Below are 15,374 nucleotides of genomic sequence, written 5' to 3'. Positions count from 1 at the left end.
GTGACAACATTTTCATTATCACTGTTAGTTACCATAACACATGGTTATGTAATGAACTAATTATCATGTAGATGTGAGCTAGCTTTTAATTGGTTTTTTCATAACTTGTTTACGACAAACATTTTTAATCACTTAACATAAAGCACTAATACTAATTTAAGATTTTTTATTTTAATAAACAAGAAAAACACAAATGAATACTTCAACTATGGTCAATATCATGTGAACGATGCCTCATGATACGTCAACCAAATCCTCATGAAAGTTGTTGTGTGTTTCTATGTTGGGTATTGCCTTGCATTTCTCTAAAAGTTGTTAAGTGAACACAACTGAAACTCTTAACACAACAATAGTTTTTGTAATTAGTATTTAAGTTGTGTTTAAGATATAACTTTTTTTAAACGACTGACTAAATGTTGCAATCTATGGTACACAATAAATACACTTTAAATTTTTAAAACATAACCCAAACATATTAATATATTATTAAATACATTCAACTTCATTAAATGTGATGACTTGTAGCTCAATAATTATTTACATATCTGAAAAATGTCACATAATGTAAAGTGGAATGTTATGACTCATCATGTGGCTGACTGGTCGACCATTTAGCATGTTTTTGTAATAGTGCAATTCGACCATTTAGCTGACTAGATCTATAAAGTTAAGCTGCTTAATAATAAATCAACTTACTTAGTTTTTTTTAAAGCGCAATAAACAGGAAATTAATATATGATTATAAATATCTGTCGTTCTAGACTTCTAGTTCTAGTCAAATATAGTGCATGATCAACAGGGGCCCACAATCATGGGCTATTATAGTAGTGTATGGGCTTATGGGCCCACTTTGAATGTCAATATCCACTTTTCGTTATTTTGTCTGGCTGTCTAATTTTGAAAATATTTAACATTTAGCAATTACTTCTAAACCATATACTGAATGATATAAAAATATTATAACAAATACATAGTAATATTTGTTAGCTACTTTATCAATTACCAGTATTGTAATATAAATCTTTAACGGTCAAAAGATTAAGTAATAATCTGTAACAAATATAATCATAAGTCTAAACATTGCAAGTACAACAAAATAGTTAATAAGCTAATATTTACAATAATAGTTATCCATTGTTACATCCCAGCGAATACTTAATGTAAGAGAATAAAAAGAACAATAGCGAATACCAAACAATGCATGTGGTTGTTAGGGATGAGATCCTTTTATAAATATTGCATTTTGATAAACTTATTATTGGCTTTTAAACGTTTTAAAATGTAAGAGAATAAAAAGAACAATAGTATTTAACAATTATGTTAGATTCCTTTTGTAAGCTAATCATATTAATCTCTAGGCTAAGGCTATAGTAGTATAGTTACATGTGTACCAAAAGAAAAAATAATAATAAAAAGGTTAATGTGATCGAGATCCGCATAAGTTTATAAGCCAAAAGATTTATAAGCATCTTTCACAATTTAATGACTTTATAACAAACTTCACAAAAAGAATTTTGATTGCTCGTTGCAACTGACGTGGCTGTTCGCGAGTTGACACCATTCAGTTATTTATGGGCAGTTTCAGCTTGTGTCAATTATAAAAACGGACACTTTGTGTGAATATAACAATGGACTCGAGAGTTCATTTTGACGAGATAGGAAACTAACACTCTACTATTTTCTCCATGGTTACCGACTGTGATTAAGTTTTCAGAAAAGTGCGATTTGAATCCAGGGTTCATTAGCAAACTAACAACAGTTCTAAACATATAAAATAAAAATAAAAAGAAGTTAATAATCTTGATCAAATCTTGTAGTCACAATATGATAAATCGAATTTTTGCCATAGCATTAAGAAAAACAGATATACCCATATGGGTTGTAAATCCATAACAGAACTGAGAAATACAAACTAACTCCTAATTTCCATCACTTAGTAATTGCTTTGCATATAAATATTGGGCATATCTTTTCACAAATCATCAAAGTACAAGTTGCTCTGCATCATATACAAGCCACTAAAACAGCATTGAATTGAATTTGTCAAGACAACATAATCTAACCTTTAGGATCTTACAACTAAAATGGTTGAGATCCTGGTACATCGTATCATGCCCAACGTACGTTATGAAATTTTGACAATAAACGCTGTTTTCCCCAAACTATGAGTGCAAAGATGCCATAAGCAGGAAGAAGAATTAATCCCACTCCTAAATACCTGCAATCAATCGCTAATTATTAATCGTTATTCAAATCCTACATTATTCATGTAATAAGAACATATTATATACCAAATGGGAGCATATGGAGATGATAAATCAAGAAAGGGATATGGCCACCTGCAATATCAAGCACCATACGGATATATTTTAACAAACGCTTTTATCATGTGAAATTATGGATTTGAACAACGCAAAATCTCAGCTTACCAGAATGATACGCACGCATGAACGATCCATTGGAAAATGGCATATATACATGTCCACAGGCCAAAATAAGCCAACCGATAGAAAGGAAACCGCTGATTAAAAAAGTAACTTAGTCAACTAGATAGCTGGCACGGTAGTTTTAAACTGATTCGTGTGCAACTTACCAGGCGATTCAGAAATATATCAACAAGAAGCAGAACAGCATTGACAGAATGCATGGTAACATTAAACTATATTGAAAATGACAAAATTACCCTCTCAAATTGGATTCATATCGTTAACATGCAATAAATGTATAAAAGAACGAAAAAAACATACGAAGTCTAAATTGTACCCTGCAGGAGTAAGAAACGGATATATTATAAACCAATACACACTATCAGTGAGTCCAACCGCACCTGAGCATGTCTGTTAATTAAAAAAGAACGCAAGATCGATTTTAACAATAAAACAATGAAAATAAGTATTTATTAAAAAACTTGCCTGAAAGACTATTTGAAAGAAATAGCCCCAAACACCAGCGGTCTTTCTAACACGACTAGGTGGGTTAATTGGCATGTAAGCGCCTCGTTCGTGGTCTATAATGGCATTATCGATATTATCATCATCGATTCCATTCCAATATTGGTAACACCCGTAAATTGAGTGTGACGATGCAAGCTACGCATAGTATACCGAATTAATATTCAAATAACTTATGATATAAATAATAAAATTGCATACCCCAAAATAGAAAGCGACCAAAGCAAATGTCCACCTGTTCATCACAAGATCAAATTAACATCATCAAAATTACTTTTTAAGTCTTATGTTAACTTAAAACACTTACTGAGTGTAAAAGAAAAGTACGTCGGTTCCATCAATAACAACGTTAGCAATAAATAATGCCAGCATCACACCAAATGCAAATAATCTGTAAACAAGCAGCCACGTAGGATGGATAGATTTGAAACAAGTCTTCCATGTTTCATCCTCGTATAATATCCCAATGGGGTCCGCATCAAGCTCATCGTATTTCGTGTGAGTTTTCTTTTTGTTGAAAACTTCATATTTGATTATTAAGATTGATGCTATTATCAAAGCAATTAAGACCCATAACGCACATAGGAAAACCTCCAGTTTAACCAGTAACTTGGGTCGGTTGTATCAACAGTCATCGATGCTTCCGAATAAGTACCTGTTAGTTATGGATGAATAGGTTAAAATACAAACAGCTCTAAACGTGAGAAACATACAAATAACTTACGCTAACACTAAGTAATTATTATTACGCTACTTTATTTTTGTAGAACAATTGTATGGTTCTGCTTGGAACTTGGGGGAAATTATGAATCATGATCAGTTATTAACATGAATGACTGAAAACTAGAGATTGTAAACACATGTATGAAGCTGAAACATTTAACTAGATTGTGGAATACCTGTTTAGTTTTTCGGCGTGATTGCTGATCAGGAGCGTGTCGAAGGAATCAGTGTTTGAGAGAAACTGCCCTTAAGAAAGCAGTTGGAATCCAGGGGTGAATTAATGTCAAACATCAACAGCAGCTGCAACATAATGGTCCAATGGTGCTAGCCAATTAATGTCAACATCTTCTCACATTCTACTTTACCGAAAACTTTCAAACCTACCACATGACTCATATAATTGTTTCTTAATCAACAAAATACCAACTTATTAGTATAGTTCTAAACAAACATACCAGATGAAAATAAACATTTGTATACAAAAAAGGAATGCCAAAATATATCTACCCGAACTATAGTCAGCCGCGTATTGTTTTAGTAAATCCACAAATAATAAATATTCGATAAAGACGGCAAAACCATAACAAAAAATAAGTAAACCATTGTTTATAAACAGAAACATAATTTCCTGTTATTAAACATAACATAACCAAAGCATTGGTTTATGATATTCATTTACTTTTTTCAACTATATTTTCGGAACTTTTATAATCCTGTTTAATTTGCACAATGTAATTTTTCTTTTACATTTTCAAAATAAATAAAAAATAAACGAGCTGACTTAAAGCTTTACAAAAGTTCGTCAACTGATTTCAGCCATTATATACACACCGGAGTCAGGATCACTCTCATCTCCGACTTCGGTTTGGCCTCCAATCATCACCGTCACTGAGCTACTCTGCTAGAAAATCAACCGGCAACGACCCTGGAGGAGCTGACTTTTCACTCAAGTCAACATAATCATCATCCTCTGATTCCTCATCAAAATAGTCCTCATCCTCACTATAATCCTCGTATTCAGAATCACGCGCTTGACTTTCTTCATTTGACACAATCACTGCTGGATACGAATGCTCTGTCAACTGCGAAACCGTCTCAAATTCCTCAACCACCTTCAACAGATCATCAGGGCCCATATCAGTATCTTCCAGCAACATCGCCTTGCTCGACTCAATAGCCCGCCTCCATAACTGTGTCATTCGAGGACTCGAAATCGATGATCTTATTTCTGATGCAAAAAACAAAATAAACGAATTATCAGACAAACCGAAACTGTGAATCTATGATGTCACTAGATAATATTAGTTTCATAATTACCCGAAAAACTAGGATCATTTGCAATGGTTTCAGAAGTAGGGCCTGATGATATACGTTCACCATGGTACATAGATCTCCAACCATGACCTCTCCATATCAAGATTTGTTCGTCGTCAAAAGATAGTAGCACGCAGGGTACTAATTCCTAGAAAATATATAACAAATGAAATTGCAACATTGTTATATAATTTTAATCATATAGAGAAAAGATCTACAAACCTTTAACTTAGCACCAAGCTTCTTGTAATCACTTGCATGCATCCCTCTACAGTCGATCTTCACCAACGGAGATTCTTCAAAAGCGTGCCTCACATCTTTCACTAGATTAAGATACACTCCATTTTTCGCTGTTAAATAAACGATTTAAATAAATAAAATCAAGTAAAATGAAATATGTAACACAATAGGCAAACATGTAACATAAGTTTACCTAGTTTACAAATTGGGGGAAGTTTTTTCCCTTTCATTCTCAACTCATCGGCTTCGTCTTTAGTCAGCCCTTCGGGTGCTTCTTGTATGAGTTTAGGGTAAACCGGAGTCGCGGGTTTCCATAGCATCACGGGGTATTTTGGTCGATTATGCGGGTCATAATGTCTACCGCGAAAAAGATACAACACACCACCAGTTCTAAGAATGATCTTACCGCCTGTTTTCTCCTGTTGTTTTAACCAACATTTAGCATAAATGTTTCACTTCGATAAATCAATGTAAATCGATAATATAATAATTTTAAAGAACCTGAAGAACACGACACAGGTTTCGCATATCGACCGTGGGAACACCGAGACATCGGACTTTACAAACAGGATCCCTTCTCCAATGTGAATGTATCAGTTCCAACATATTATGTGTCAATCCATCCCTTCCTACGAAACCCAATTTATAATTTAGGATTAGCAGGTTGTAAATACGGGTGCAAACAAGTCAAGAAGTCAACCCTTATTGAGCCCGAGTGAAGCCTAAACCTAAAAGCTTAGTCATCAAGACCGAGCCTGAGCCTGAGCCTCAAAGCTTGTTTAGTAATCGAGACAGAGCTCGACCCTTGTATGAGAAGACCGTTCACGCTCGTCAAGCCCTCTGTATTTTTAAATTTTAGTTTTTTTTTTACTTCTATGTATTAACTTCACATTACACAACTGAGCTCGAGGCAAGCTTTGGCTCGTTTAAGGTACTACCCATGAGCAAGATTTGCGCTCAAGCTTGTTTAAAGTTTCTCAAAATACATCTAAATAATTAAAAAAGTTAATACATAATACACGAGGCGGGATCGAGCTCTTGTAAGTCAAAACGTCATCAGCTGGTTTGCACCCGTAGTAGTTGTAAATTGTGCATTTACAAGTAGAGTGTTAATATTAATATTACCAAGATTGACCTGGCGATTATTAGAAACATGACGTTTAACAAGCTCGTATCTCTCGGTTCGGGTCAAAGGCTTCCCAAGCACTTCCTCCCTCGGTCTGACTTGAAAATTCCCAAGCTCATACGCCTTCAACATCTCCAGTCTCTTAACATTATCATTATTATTCGGCAACTCGAAAAGCTTAATCTTTCTAGTGGATTTCTTCAAGGGTGGTTTACCGGTCCAAGGTCTGGGCATAGTCGGCGGGGCAAAGGGAAGAAAAGCGGGCTCGCGAATGGCAATGGGCTTGGCTCGTGGGACCTCAGAGTAACTGAACTGGAACTCAAAGGGGGCGCCGGGGAGTTGGTAGGACACGCCGGAGTCGCCTATGACGACGGAGCGGTCGCCGTCTGAGAGGATGACGTGGGGGTGTTTGATGGGTTCGTAGTATTTGGAGCGGTGGTGGAAGGTTTTGAATGCGGGGTTGGATTGGGGTTTGGGTTTGGGTTTGGGTTTGGGTTTAGGTGGGTGTTTGGGGATGGGGATTGGTGGTTTGACGGTGGTGGACGGTGGTGGTGGTGGTGGTGATGGGAGGGAGGAGAAGAGGTTAGGGTTTGGGAGAGAGGATAAAATCGTCATTTTGGAAGATGAGTTCGTTAGTTGCAGTTGCAGAACTGCAATTGCAGTTGCAGATGGAAATGAAATATCTAGAGTGATGATGATAGGATGGGGCTTCAGTTCAGTGGCTAATTTAACATTTAGAATTCGGCTGTTTAATTTCTATTGAGCTTAAGCTCGAGCTTGACTAGTTTTGAATTTTATTTTCAGAGCTCGAGCTTGTGACGTGAGTAGGTGTTCAAGCTCAAACTCAACTTGGGCTCGTCTCGTTTATCAATTTTTCTTTATATAATAATAATTGTTTTATATACTTTCTTCTATTATAAATTTATGTATAAAATAATATATATTATTTATATATTAATTAACGAGCTTTTATCCCACGTTTACAAGGTTGTTTTATATTATTCGTTTTTAACATATATATATATATATAGATAAATGATAGAATATGAAAATCCTTTATCGTACAATAGGTACGCGATATTCTCAGACGTCCATCTTCAATAACCATAAAATCACAATTACGCGAGTTGGCCTCCGTCAACCTCTTTTCCCGTCGACTCCGTCCACCTTCACCATCGCCGTTCAACGATTCCGTCCACCATCCACCTTCGTGACCACCATCTTCTTCCGACACAACCATCGATCGTTGCTCACATGTCAGTTGATAAAATTGACCAATTGAAATTGAAATTGTTGAACTAATTGATCAATTAAACTTTGAAATTGGTCCAATTAATCATCAATTTGAAGTTTCAATTAATCAATTTTGAGTTTTGCAGAAACCCAGTTGCAGGCGTTCCATATTTTGTTCATATGATCGAATCAATGATCAAATTAACGATCGATTGACGATTGTTTGATGATTATGAGATTATATGAAGTGATTTTTTTGGTTAGTTTTAGAAGTTCTGAACACTCAGAACTTCTTAGAACTTCTAAACTTTTTTGAACACCCAGAACTTTTTACAACTTCTAAACTTTTTTGAACACTCAGAACTTCTAAACTTAAACTTTATCACAACTTATAAACTTTTTTGAACACGCAGAACTTCTTAGAACGTTTAAAGATGTTCATTTTTTTAACACCCAGAACATCTGTGAACGTATTAGAATGTTTAAAGATGCTCTTTTTTGGCCAGAACGTTTTAAAGGTCTTCAGTTTTGTTTCAGAACGTTTAAACATAATATTTTGAACCCTAATCAGAGCTCGATTGAGTGCATTATTTCTGGAATTCCATAATCGATTGATGTTTTTGTTAGAACTTCTAAACCTTTTTGTTAGAACTTCTAAAGTTTTGGTACAGAACTTTTAAACTTGAACGTTTAAAGGTGTTCATTTTTTGTCAGAACGTTTAAATGTACAGTGTCTTCAGTTTTGTTTAACATCCAAAATAAGCTGCAATTGTAAAATTGAAGGCTCAAATACGTATGATTAGGCGAAACATTGAAGAACAAACAACAATCGTTTGTTTAATTGTAAAAAAATTTGACCGATTGTGTTTGAAGTTTATTCGCAGGTAACGAACATTTTTTAGGTTTAGATAACTCAATTTAGTTTGATGTCAATCTGTAGATTAGTTTGATATGGATCGACGATTGATTTATATTGATATGGATGGACGTCTGATGAATCAATTGATGAATTAGATTGTAGAATTAGATTTGGTTATTTACGATTATGCCACCATGTAAAATCGACGTTTATAGAGCCCGCGTACCTAATGTACGATAACTGATTATTGTACAGTAACCCACCCCTATATATATATATTATTTTATTGTATTATTTATTATAAGAAAGTTATAATATACTTAAAATTTGATGATGAAAGGGTTTCACAAATAAATAAGATGTTATAATCGGTTTAAAATGATCTGGGTTTGGTGAGATCCATAACCTGCTTATTTTTTTACTATAATTTTTTTAATTATAAATAATATTTTTTTAAAAAAATCGGATATCAATTTTTAATATATCCCTATTTTATAGGATTTTCATATCAAATATTTAGTGAGATTAATTTTTTATTTAATGATATCTTATAACCCGTTTAAGGGCTATATGGGTTTGGTGAGATCCATACCCGTGAATTTGGGTCAAATACATAAGAAACCTTCATTTACAAATAAAGCAATCCGGTGGCTTGAGAGAATGTAGGGATGTTTCATTATATATATTTAAGATTAAGTTAATTATTAAATATATATTATCAAATTTAGCCGGTGTAAATTTAGCCCCCAAATTAAATATTTTTACATACTCAATTAAATATTTAGCCGGTTTCTATTACTTTTTTCTATCAGTCATCAATTTTTCCTCATAGCTGACATGTTTTAGCAATCAGAAATAAATACATTTACCTACCCAAATTTAATTTTTCACCAACCATTCTTATAAAACCATACAATCATCTTCACTCCATCTTATAAAACCATCTTCACGCTATATTTTCTTATCACACAAGATCCTCGCTTTAAAAAAATATGTTTTTTAACGTCGTCGTTTACTCGACTTGTAGGCTAACGCTTCACTTAGCCTTTTTTTTTCTTTTAGCCTTCTAATTTTAGCCGCCATAATTGTGTAGTTTAAGGAGAAAATCCTTATATATGAGAGGTTTATGGCAGGAAAAATTTACATTAAGCGTTGTCGGCCTACCATCGAGTAGATTGTAATCGTTATTTAGCATGTTTGTTATTATTATGTTTCTTAATTATTATTATTATTAATGAACATTTTCGTATATTATCTTTTTGTTAGTATCTACATACATAAAATAATTTTAATAAAAATAAACCAAGTTCATTCATAAAAACAACGTTATTGATAATATAATTCAACTTTATTGGTTAACAAACCATTTTTTAAATAAAAAAAATAGACATGGTATAGTAAGAAAGTAAAAACCTTTGGTTGTGTAAAGATGGCTTTATATGTCTAATAAGATAGGGTGAAGATGGTTTTATAAACTTTATAAAAATTTTATAAAAATGATAAGTAAAAAAAAATAAACTCGATAAGTAAACACATATAATACCATGACTAAAACATGTCAACTGAGAAAGAAAAAGACAGAAGCCGACTAAAAAATTAGTTGCATAGATAAAAGTATTTAATTTTGACGGCGAAAAATATTTAGTTTTGACGAGCCAAGTGTTTTATTATGTTATAAAATATATTTAACTTTTGCGGCTAAAACATGTGTGCTAAGAGAGAAATCAAGACGACTAAGAGAGAACCAAAATGTGATCAGGCTAAATATTTAATTTGATAATTAAAGTATTTAATATGACGGCTAAATGAAGATAGCTAAGAGAGAAATACAAGATACGGCGGCTAAAGTATTTTAAATTTTGGCGGTTATAATTAGACGGATAAAAGAAAAAAAAGACGGCTAAATGAAGCGTTAGCCTACAAGCCGAGTAAAAGACGAAGTTAACAAACATATTTTTTAAAAACGAGGATCTTTTGTGATATGAAAGTAGAAAAGTTTGATATGGTGAAGATGGTTTTATAAGATAGAGTGGAGATGGTTGTATAGTTTTATAAGAATTGTTGGTGAAAAATTAAATTTTGGTAGTTAAATGTATTTATTTCTGATGGCTAAAATATGCCAGCTAGGAGAAAAAAGTTGACGGCTAAGAGAAAAAAATAATAGATCCGGCTAAATATTTAATTGAGTAGGTAAAAATATTTAATTTGAGGCCTAAATTTACACCGGCTAACAAGACGGCTAAGAGATAAAAAGATTGAAGCCGGCTAAATATTTAATAAGGTTGGTAAAATATTCAATTTTGGCGGCTAAAATTAGACGGCTAAATGAAAAATAGAAGACGGCTAAGTGAAGCTTTAGCCTACAAGCCGAGTTGGAACCGACTAAGAAGGAATATTTTGAGCTGGCTATGTGAATAGACACATATCCCGAAGCTGGCTAAGAGACAAGGATGTCGGCTAAATAACCATATATGTAGGCTAAGTTTAGCCGCCTTTGACACGTGTCGAATTTTTATAGGCTAAATGTGGGTCCCGTTTGCTTTTCATAAAATTATGTGTCCATAAATGTGTCACATATTTATTGGTCAAAAACTCATGACTGGAGAGATGTATGCTAAAATAGGCATGTCTATTTTGGTTAAAATTGGGTCAAAGTTGTGTTATTTTGGTAATTTACCCATAAAATTAACGTGCTAAACGTGAGAATTAAGTTGAATAATTATATAATTACACCATATAGTAATTATGTAATTACTCTATAATGTAATTACATAATTACTCTACTTGTATATATAATTACTCTGTTTGATTCTCACGTTTGACACGTTAATTTCATTTGTACGTTAACCTTCACTTATAAACTATATTTGAACTGTAATATAAAAATACACAAGGATGATAAGAGTAAAATACTACTCCCTCTGTGCCAGTCAAAGTGTCTTAGTTTGAAAAACACAAAGTTTAAGGTAGAATAAACTATTTTTTTCTTTGTTTACCAAATGACAATAATGCCATTGGAAATTGGGTCCATCAATATTATTTATTAATGTTAGTTGTGTGTGTTTAGGGTAAACTTAGAAATTCGCTAATAAATTTTGAAAGTTGACATTTGTAATGAGACAAATAAAAAAAGAAATGTGGACACTTTAATAGGACGGATGGAGTAATATTTAGAAAAAATAGTCGTCTTTGGGTGATGCTGTTGGTTAATCATCGATCTCGTTAAAAGTTCCGTTAAATATTTCGTTAGTTTATTATAGAATAAATAAACACTGTTAGAATGTTCGGTTAGTGTAGTTAGGGTACAAAGTGTAATTAGTTAATTGTTCGTGTTTATTATTGTAATTGTTTAGAAGGGTTGTGTCATATCTACGAACCAACGCGACGGTAGAATGTAACCGCCGGTGGGTATAAATACCTTCGACCACCATCATTGTAATCATCCATTTTATTATAAATCAATAATACAAAGATTCGTTTATTATAATTGTTGTTATTTACGTATTATTGTTCGATTATTCGATCCCGTGGCCCTCAATTGGTATCAGAGCGAGGCTCTAAATAAACCCCAAAGTCGGAACCCTAATCGGTGGTAAGATCGAACAAAAGAGAAGAACATATCTGCAGTTTAGAATTCGTAGAAGGACCAGAAGAAGACAGATAAGAAGCACCGATTGAAAGGCGTGATCAATTGGCGAAGTCCCAATCATAAGGAGAAACCGATTAAATCGAAACAGCGGCGTGGCTAGTGTTAGTCGGAAAAAGGAACGGCAATTTTGATTTCTGTGAATACAGGGAACAAAAGGGAGACGGTCATCTTGAAAGTCTTATATTGACCAAAAATTAAGATTGGTTATTATAAACAAATATTGTTTATTATTTAGAAAGTAAAAAAAAAGTAAGTAATTGTTTTAATAACAATTATATTTAGAAGTAAATTCAAGAAATTGATTTTGGAAAAATTAAAAACATGAATAAAAAAATCGAAGCTGTGTGATTCGAATAGCAAGACTCCAAACCTTCGTGATTCGTTGAGAATAAGTGGCTCTGAACCTTCGTGATTCGTTGAGCAAGAGTAAGACCTGTGTGGCATCTAAGACCTGTGTGGCAATCTAAGTCCTGTGTGGCAAATAATGTGGTAAGAGCAAAAACATGTGTGGTTCAATCGAGTAAGAAGTAAGAAAAAATGTCTAGCAAAGAAGATTCATCAAGTGGATCAACAAAAATTCGTGAGCAAGGGAATATATCTCTTCAATGTCCAAAATTAACCGAGTCAAACTATACGAAATGGGCATTATTGATGGAGACAATCTTAAAGGCTTTTGGTCTTTGGGAAGCGGTAAGCTCAGAAGAAGAAGTTGATGAAAAGAAGGCATATACGACCAAGGAAATGATCCTACAAACGTTGTCAGAAGATATTTTGATGCAAGTGGCACAACACCCGACAACAAAAGAAATGTGGGACGCTATAAAAGTTCGACACCTAGGAGCGGATCTAGTTTAGAAAGCACGTATACAAACATTAAGGAGCCAGCTGGAGAAGTTAAAGATGAAAGAAAATGAATCCGTGAGTGATTTCTCTAGAAAATTGGGAAGCATTAGAGCCAAATTTAAAAGTTTTGGTTCCAATCTCAAGGATAAGATAATTGTAAGAAAATTGCTCAATTCAGTTCAAAAGAAATTTCTACCAATCGTGGCATCTATCGAGCAACATTTGGAAATTGACAAAATGCTATTTGAAGAAGCGGTAGGAAGAATAATAGCTTTTGAATAACGCCTTAAAAGTCAAACGAACCAGAAGACGATAACGAAAGAAAGCTTTTGATGGCTAGTAATCATCCTAAGAACTGGCGTCATGGAAAAGGTCGTGGTAATAGAAGCCAAGACAAAGATCAAGGAAGAGAACCTTTCAAAGAAGAAAGAAGACGTGGAAATGCGAGTCGCGGAAACAAAGACAAAAGTGATCTCAAGTGCTATGAATGCAATGAATATGGTCACTTCGCATATGAATGCCCAAAGTGGAAAAACAAAGAAAAAGAAGATCGGGAGGCTCATCTCATACATAGTTTAACTACACTACTATGAAGACAAAGCAAGTCGTGTTGAAGATCGAGATTAAGGGGGTGATTGTTGGTTAATCATCGATCTCGTTAAAAGTTCCGTTAAATATTTCGTTAGTTTATTATAGAATAAATAAACTCTGTTAGAATGTTCGGTTAGTGTAGTTAGGGTACAAAGTGTAATTAGTTAATTGTTGGTGTATATTATTATAATTGTTTAGAAGGGTTGCGTCATATCTACGAACCAACGCAACGGTAGAATGTAACCGCCGGTGGATATAAATACCTCCGACCACCATCATTGTAATCATCCGTTTCATTACAAATCAATAATACAAAGATTCGTTTATTATAATTGTTGTTATTTACGTATTATTGTTCGATTATTCGATCCCGTGGCCCTCAGATGCAACATGCCCAAAAGGCAAGTTCATCGAGAACAAATCTTGATTCGAAACTTGTTCAAAATTTTCATTATAGTTTTCCTTGATCCTTAAATAATACCATAGCTTACCAATCTTGAGAGAGAAACGAGCTTTAAACCGGTAAGAAAAGCTATGAATTAGATGTGGACCGAGTGATGTAGAATGAATTATCATCATAAAGGTGTTACAACAAAGGTTTAAACCATTGATTTATTTTTTTTGGTGTTTCCTTTTTCATCGATGAGTTGCGTGTAAATATGTGGAATGGACAGTAATCATGCATTGCTCTACCCTTGTATATTGTGTATATTTTGGTGACAATCTTGTTTCGGGGTCCTTGAATTAATATCAACATGTAACGTATTGTGCAATTGCTGAAGATGCCAATGCGGTTGCTGAATCAACATGGACGGCTAATACATAATCTTCCTTTTGAGTTGTATTGCACTCTATCTATGCCAACTATAGTTTTTTTTTTGTAATAAGGACACTACGCTTTATTGTACACCACCGACTGGTTTCCGTTTTGTTAGAGAGAGAGTTGTTATTGGACATATCACACACATGTGTGTGTGTTCGAGCGCTACATGTATTTTGAGCTAATCAGTTGGTGAACATTTTTACTCAAATAGGTCCAGTCGGATTCTTTAGTACTCCGTGAGCTTTTCGTATTCTTACTCATGAACATCACTAGCTTCCTAAATTTGTCAATTTGACGTTTCAAAGCTTTGAGTTTGAGCACGAATGGGTCAACGTAAGGGGATGTTAAAGTCGCACGTGCGAGCACATGGGTCATGATCGAATCTGGATTCACAGTTTAGTAGGTGAGAAGAGCATTAAAAGTGAAGCTAATAATAACTTTTAAGAAGGAAAGGGATGACATTTGATTTGAGGCACATACTAAATGACTAAACTGCAGTTGCGGCACATGAAGAACTTGCCCAAATTAACTAACCTTCATGCATTCACTCTATCCAAATCCGTGTTACTTTTCCTTTCAACATTAGTTGTATGTTTTTGCTAAGATAGTACAAAATTATATATATATATATATATATATATATATATATATATATATATACATGTATAAATATATATTCAAACAAAAAATGTAGTGATCGCCACTGATCGATACATAGGTGAGTAATGTTTCGATAGGCTAAGGAAGTGATTCTAAGGGCGGACGGGGTGGCGCGTGATGGACCATCAAACACCGTCGCCGGCCCTCTCATCACGCGTGATGAGAGGGTCCGCGTGATGGCCATCACGTGGTGAGCCCCGAGAAACTCTGACCGTTGAGGAATAAATAGTTGACCACCACCATGTGCCGTTCCTCGATCGCCGTTCCTCCGTCGTTGCTCACCTTTGCCGGAAGCTTCTTGTATTATTACTATTATTTGACCTTCGCCGTTGCTCACTTATTATTTGACTTTTGACGGAAGC

The 15,374-nt window shown here is 34.1% G+C and overlaps 3 protein-coding genes across 3 annotated transcripts; all 3 read right to left on the bottom strand.

Moving 5' to 3' along the window:
- Nucleotides 1–1,896: 1,896 nt before the first annotated feature.
- On the bottom strand, nucleotides 1,897–3,606 carry LOC143630393 (uncharacterized). Its single transcript, XM_077099423.1, has 7 exons — nucleotides 3,259–3,606; nucleotides 3,153–3,186; nucleotides 2,748–3,089; nucleotides 2,594–2,659; nucleotides 2,430–2,521; nucleotides 2,292–2,339; nucleotides 1,897–2,218 (listed from the first exon to the last, which is right to left on the bottom strand). The coding sequence occupies exons 4-7, from the start codon at nucleotides 2,645–2,647 to the stop codon at nucleotides 2,110–2,112; spliced, it is 303 nt and encodes a 100-aa protein (XP_076955538.1). The 5' UTR covers nucleotides 2,648–2,659; nucleotides 2,748–3,089; nucleotides 3,153–3,186; nucleotides 3,259–3,606; the 3' UTR covers nucleotides 1,897–2,109.
- LOC143630423 (uncharacterized) lies at nucleotides 2,753–3,586 on the bottom strand. The gene is made up of 5 exons (XM_077099440.1): nucleotides 3,562–3,586; nucleotides 3,259–3,499; nucleotides 3,153–3,186; nucleotides 2,913–3,089; nucleotides 2,753–2,764 (listed from the first exon to the last, which is right to left on the bottom strand). Exons 1-5 carry the CDS (start codon nucleotides 3,584–3,586, stop codon nucleotides 2,753–2,755), a joined length of 489 nt encoding a protein of 162 aa, XP_076955555.1.
- Nucleotides 3,607–4,344: 738 nt separating the features above from the next.
- On the bottom strand, nucleotides 4,345–6,997 carry LOC143630448 (CRS2-associated factor 2, chloroplastic-like). The gene is made up of 6 exons (XM_077099454.1): nucleotides 6,354–6,997; nucleotides 5,730–5,857; nucleotides 5,422–5,647; nucleotides 5,211–5,338; nucleotides 4,992–5,136; nucleotides 4,345–4,902 (listed from the first exon to the last, which is right to left on the bottom strand). Exons 1-6 carry the CDS (start codon nucleotides 6,967–6,969, stop codon nucleotides 4,568–4,570), a joined length of 1,578 nt encoding a protein of 525 aa, XP_076955569.1. The 5' UTR covers nucleotides 6,970–6,997; the 3' UTR covers nucleotides 4,345–4,567.
- Between the last annotated feature and the right edge of the window lie 8,377 nt (nucleotides 6,998–15,374).

Source organism: Bidens hawaiensis, unplaced genomic scaffold (genome assembly GCF_021521415.1).
Source record: "Bidens hawaiensis isolate Kalapana, Puna unplaced genomic scaffold, B.hawaiensis_p1.1 tig00005663_1, whole genome shotgun sequence".
Classification (NCBI taxonomy): domain Eukaryota; kingdom Viridiplantae; phylum Streptophyta; class Magnoliopsida; order Asterales; family Asteraceae; genus Bidens; species Bidens hawaiensis.
The sequence above is the reverse complement of the archived record's forward strand: the minus strand, read 5'-3'. Positions and strand labels throughout refer to the sequence as shown.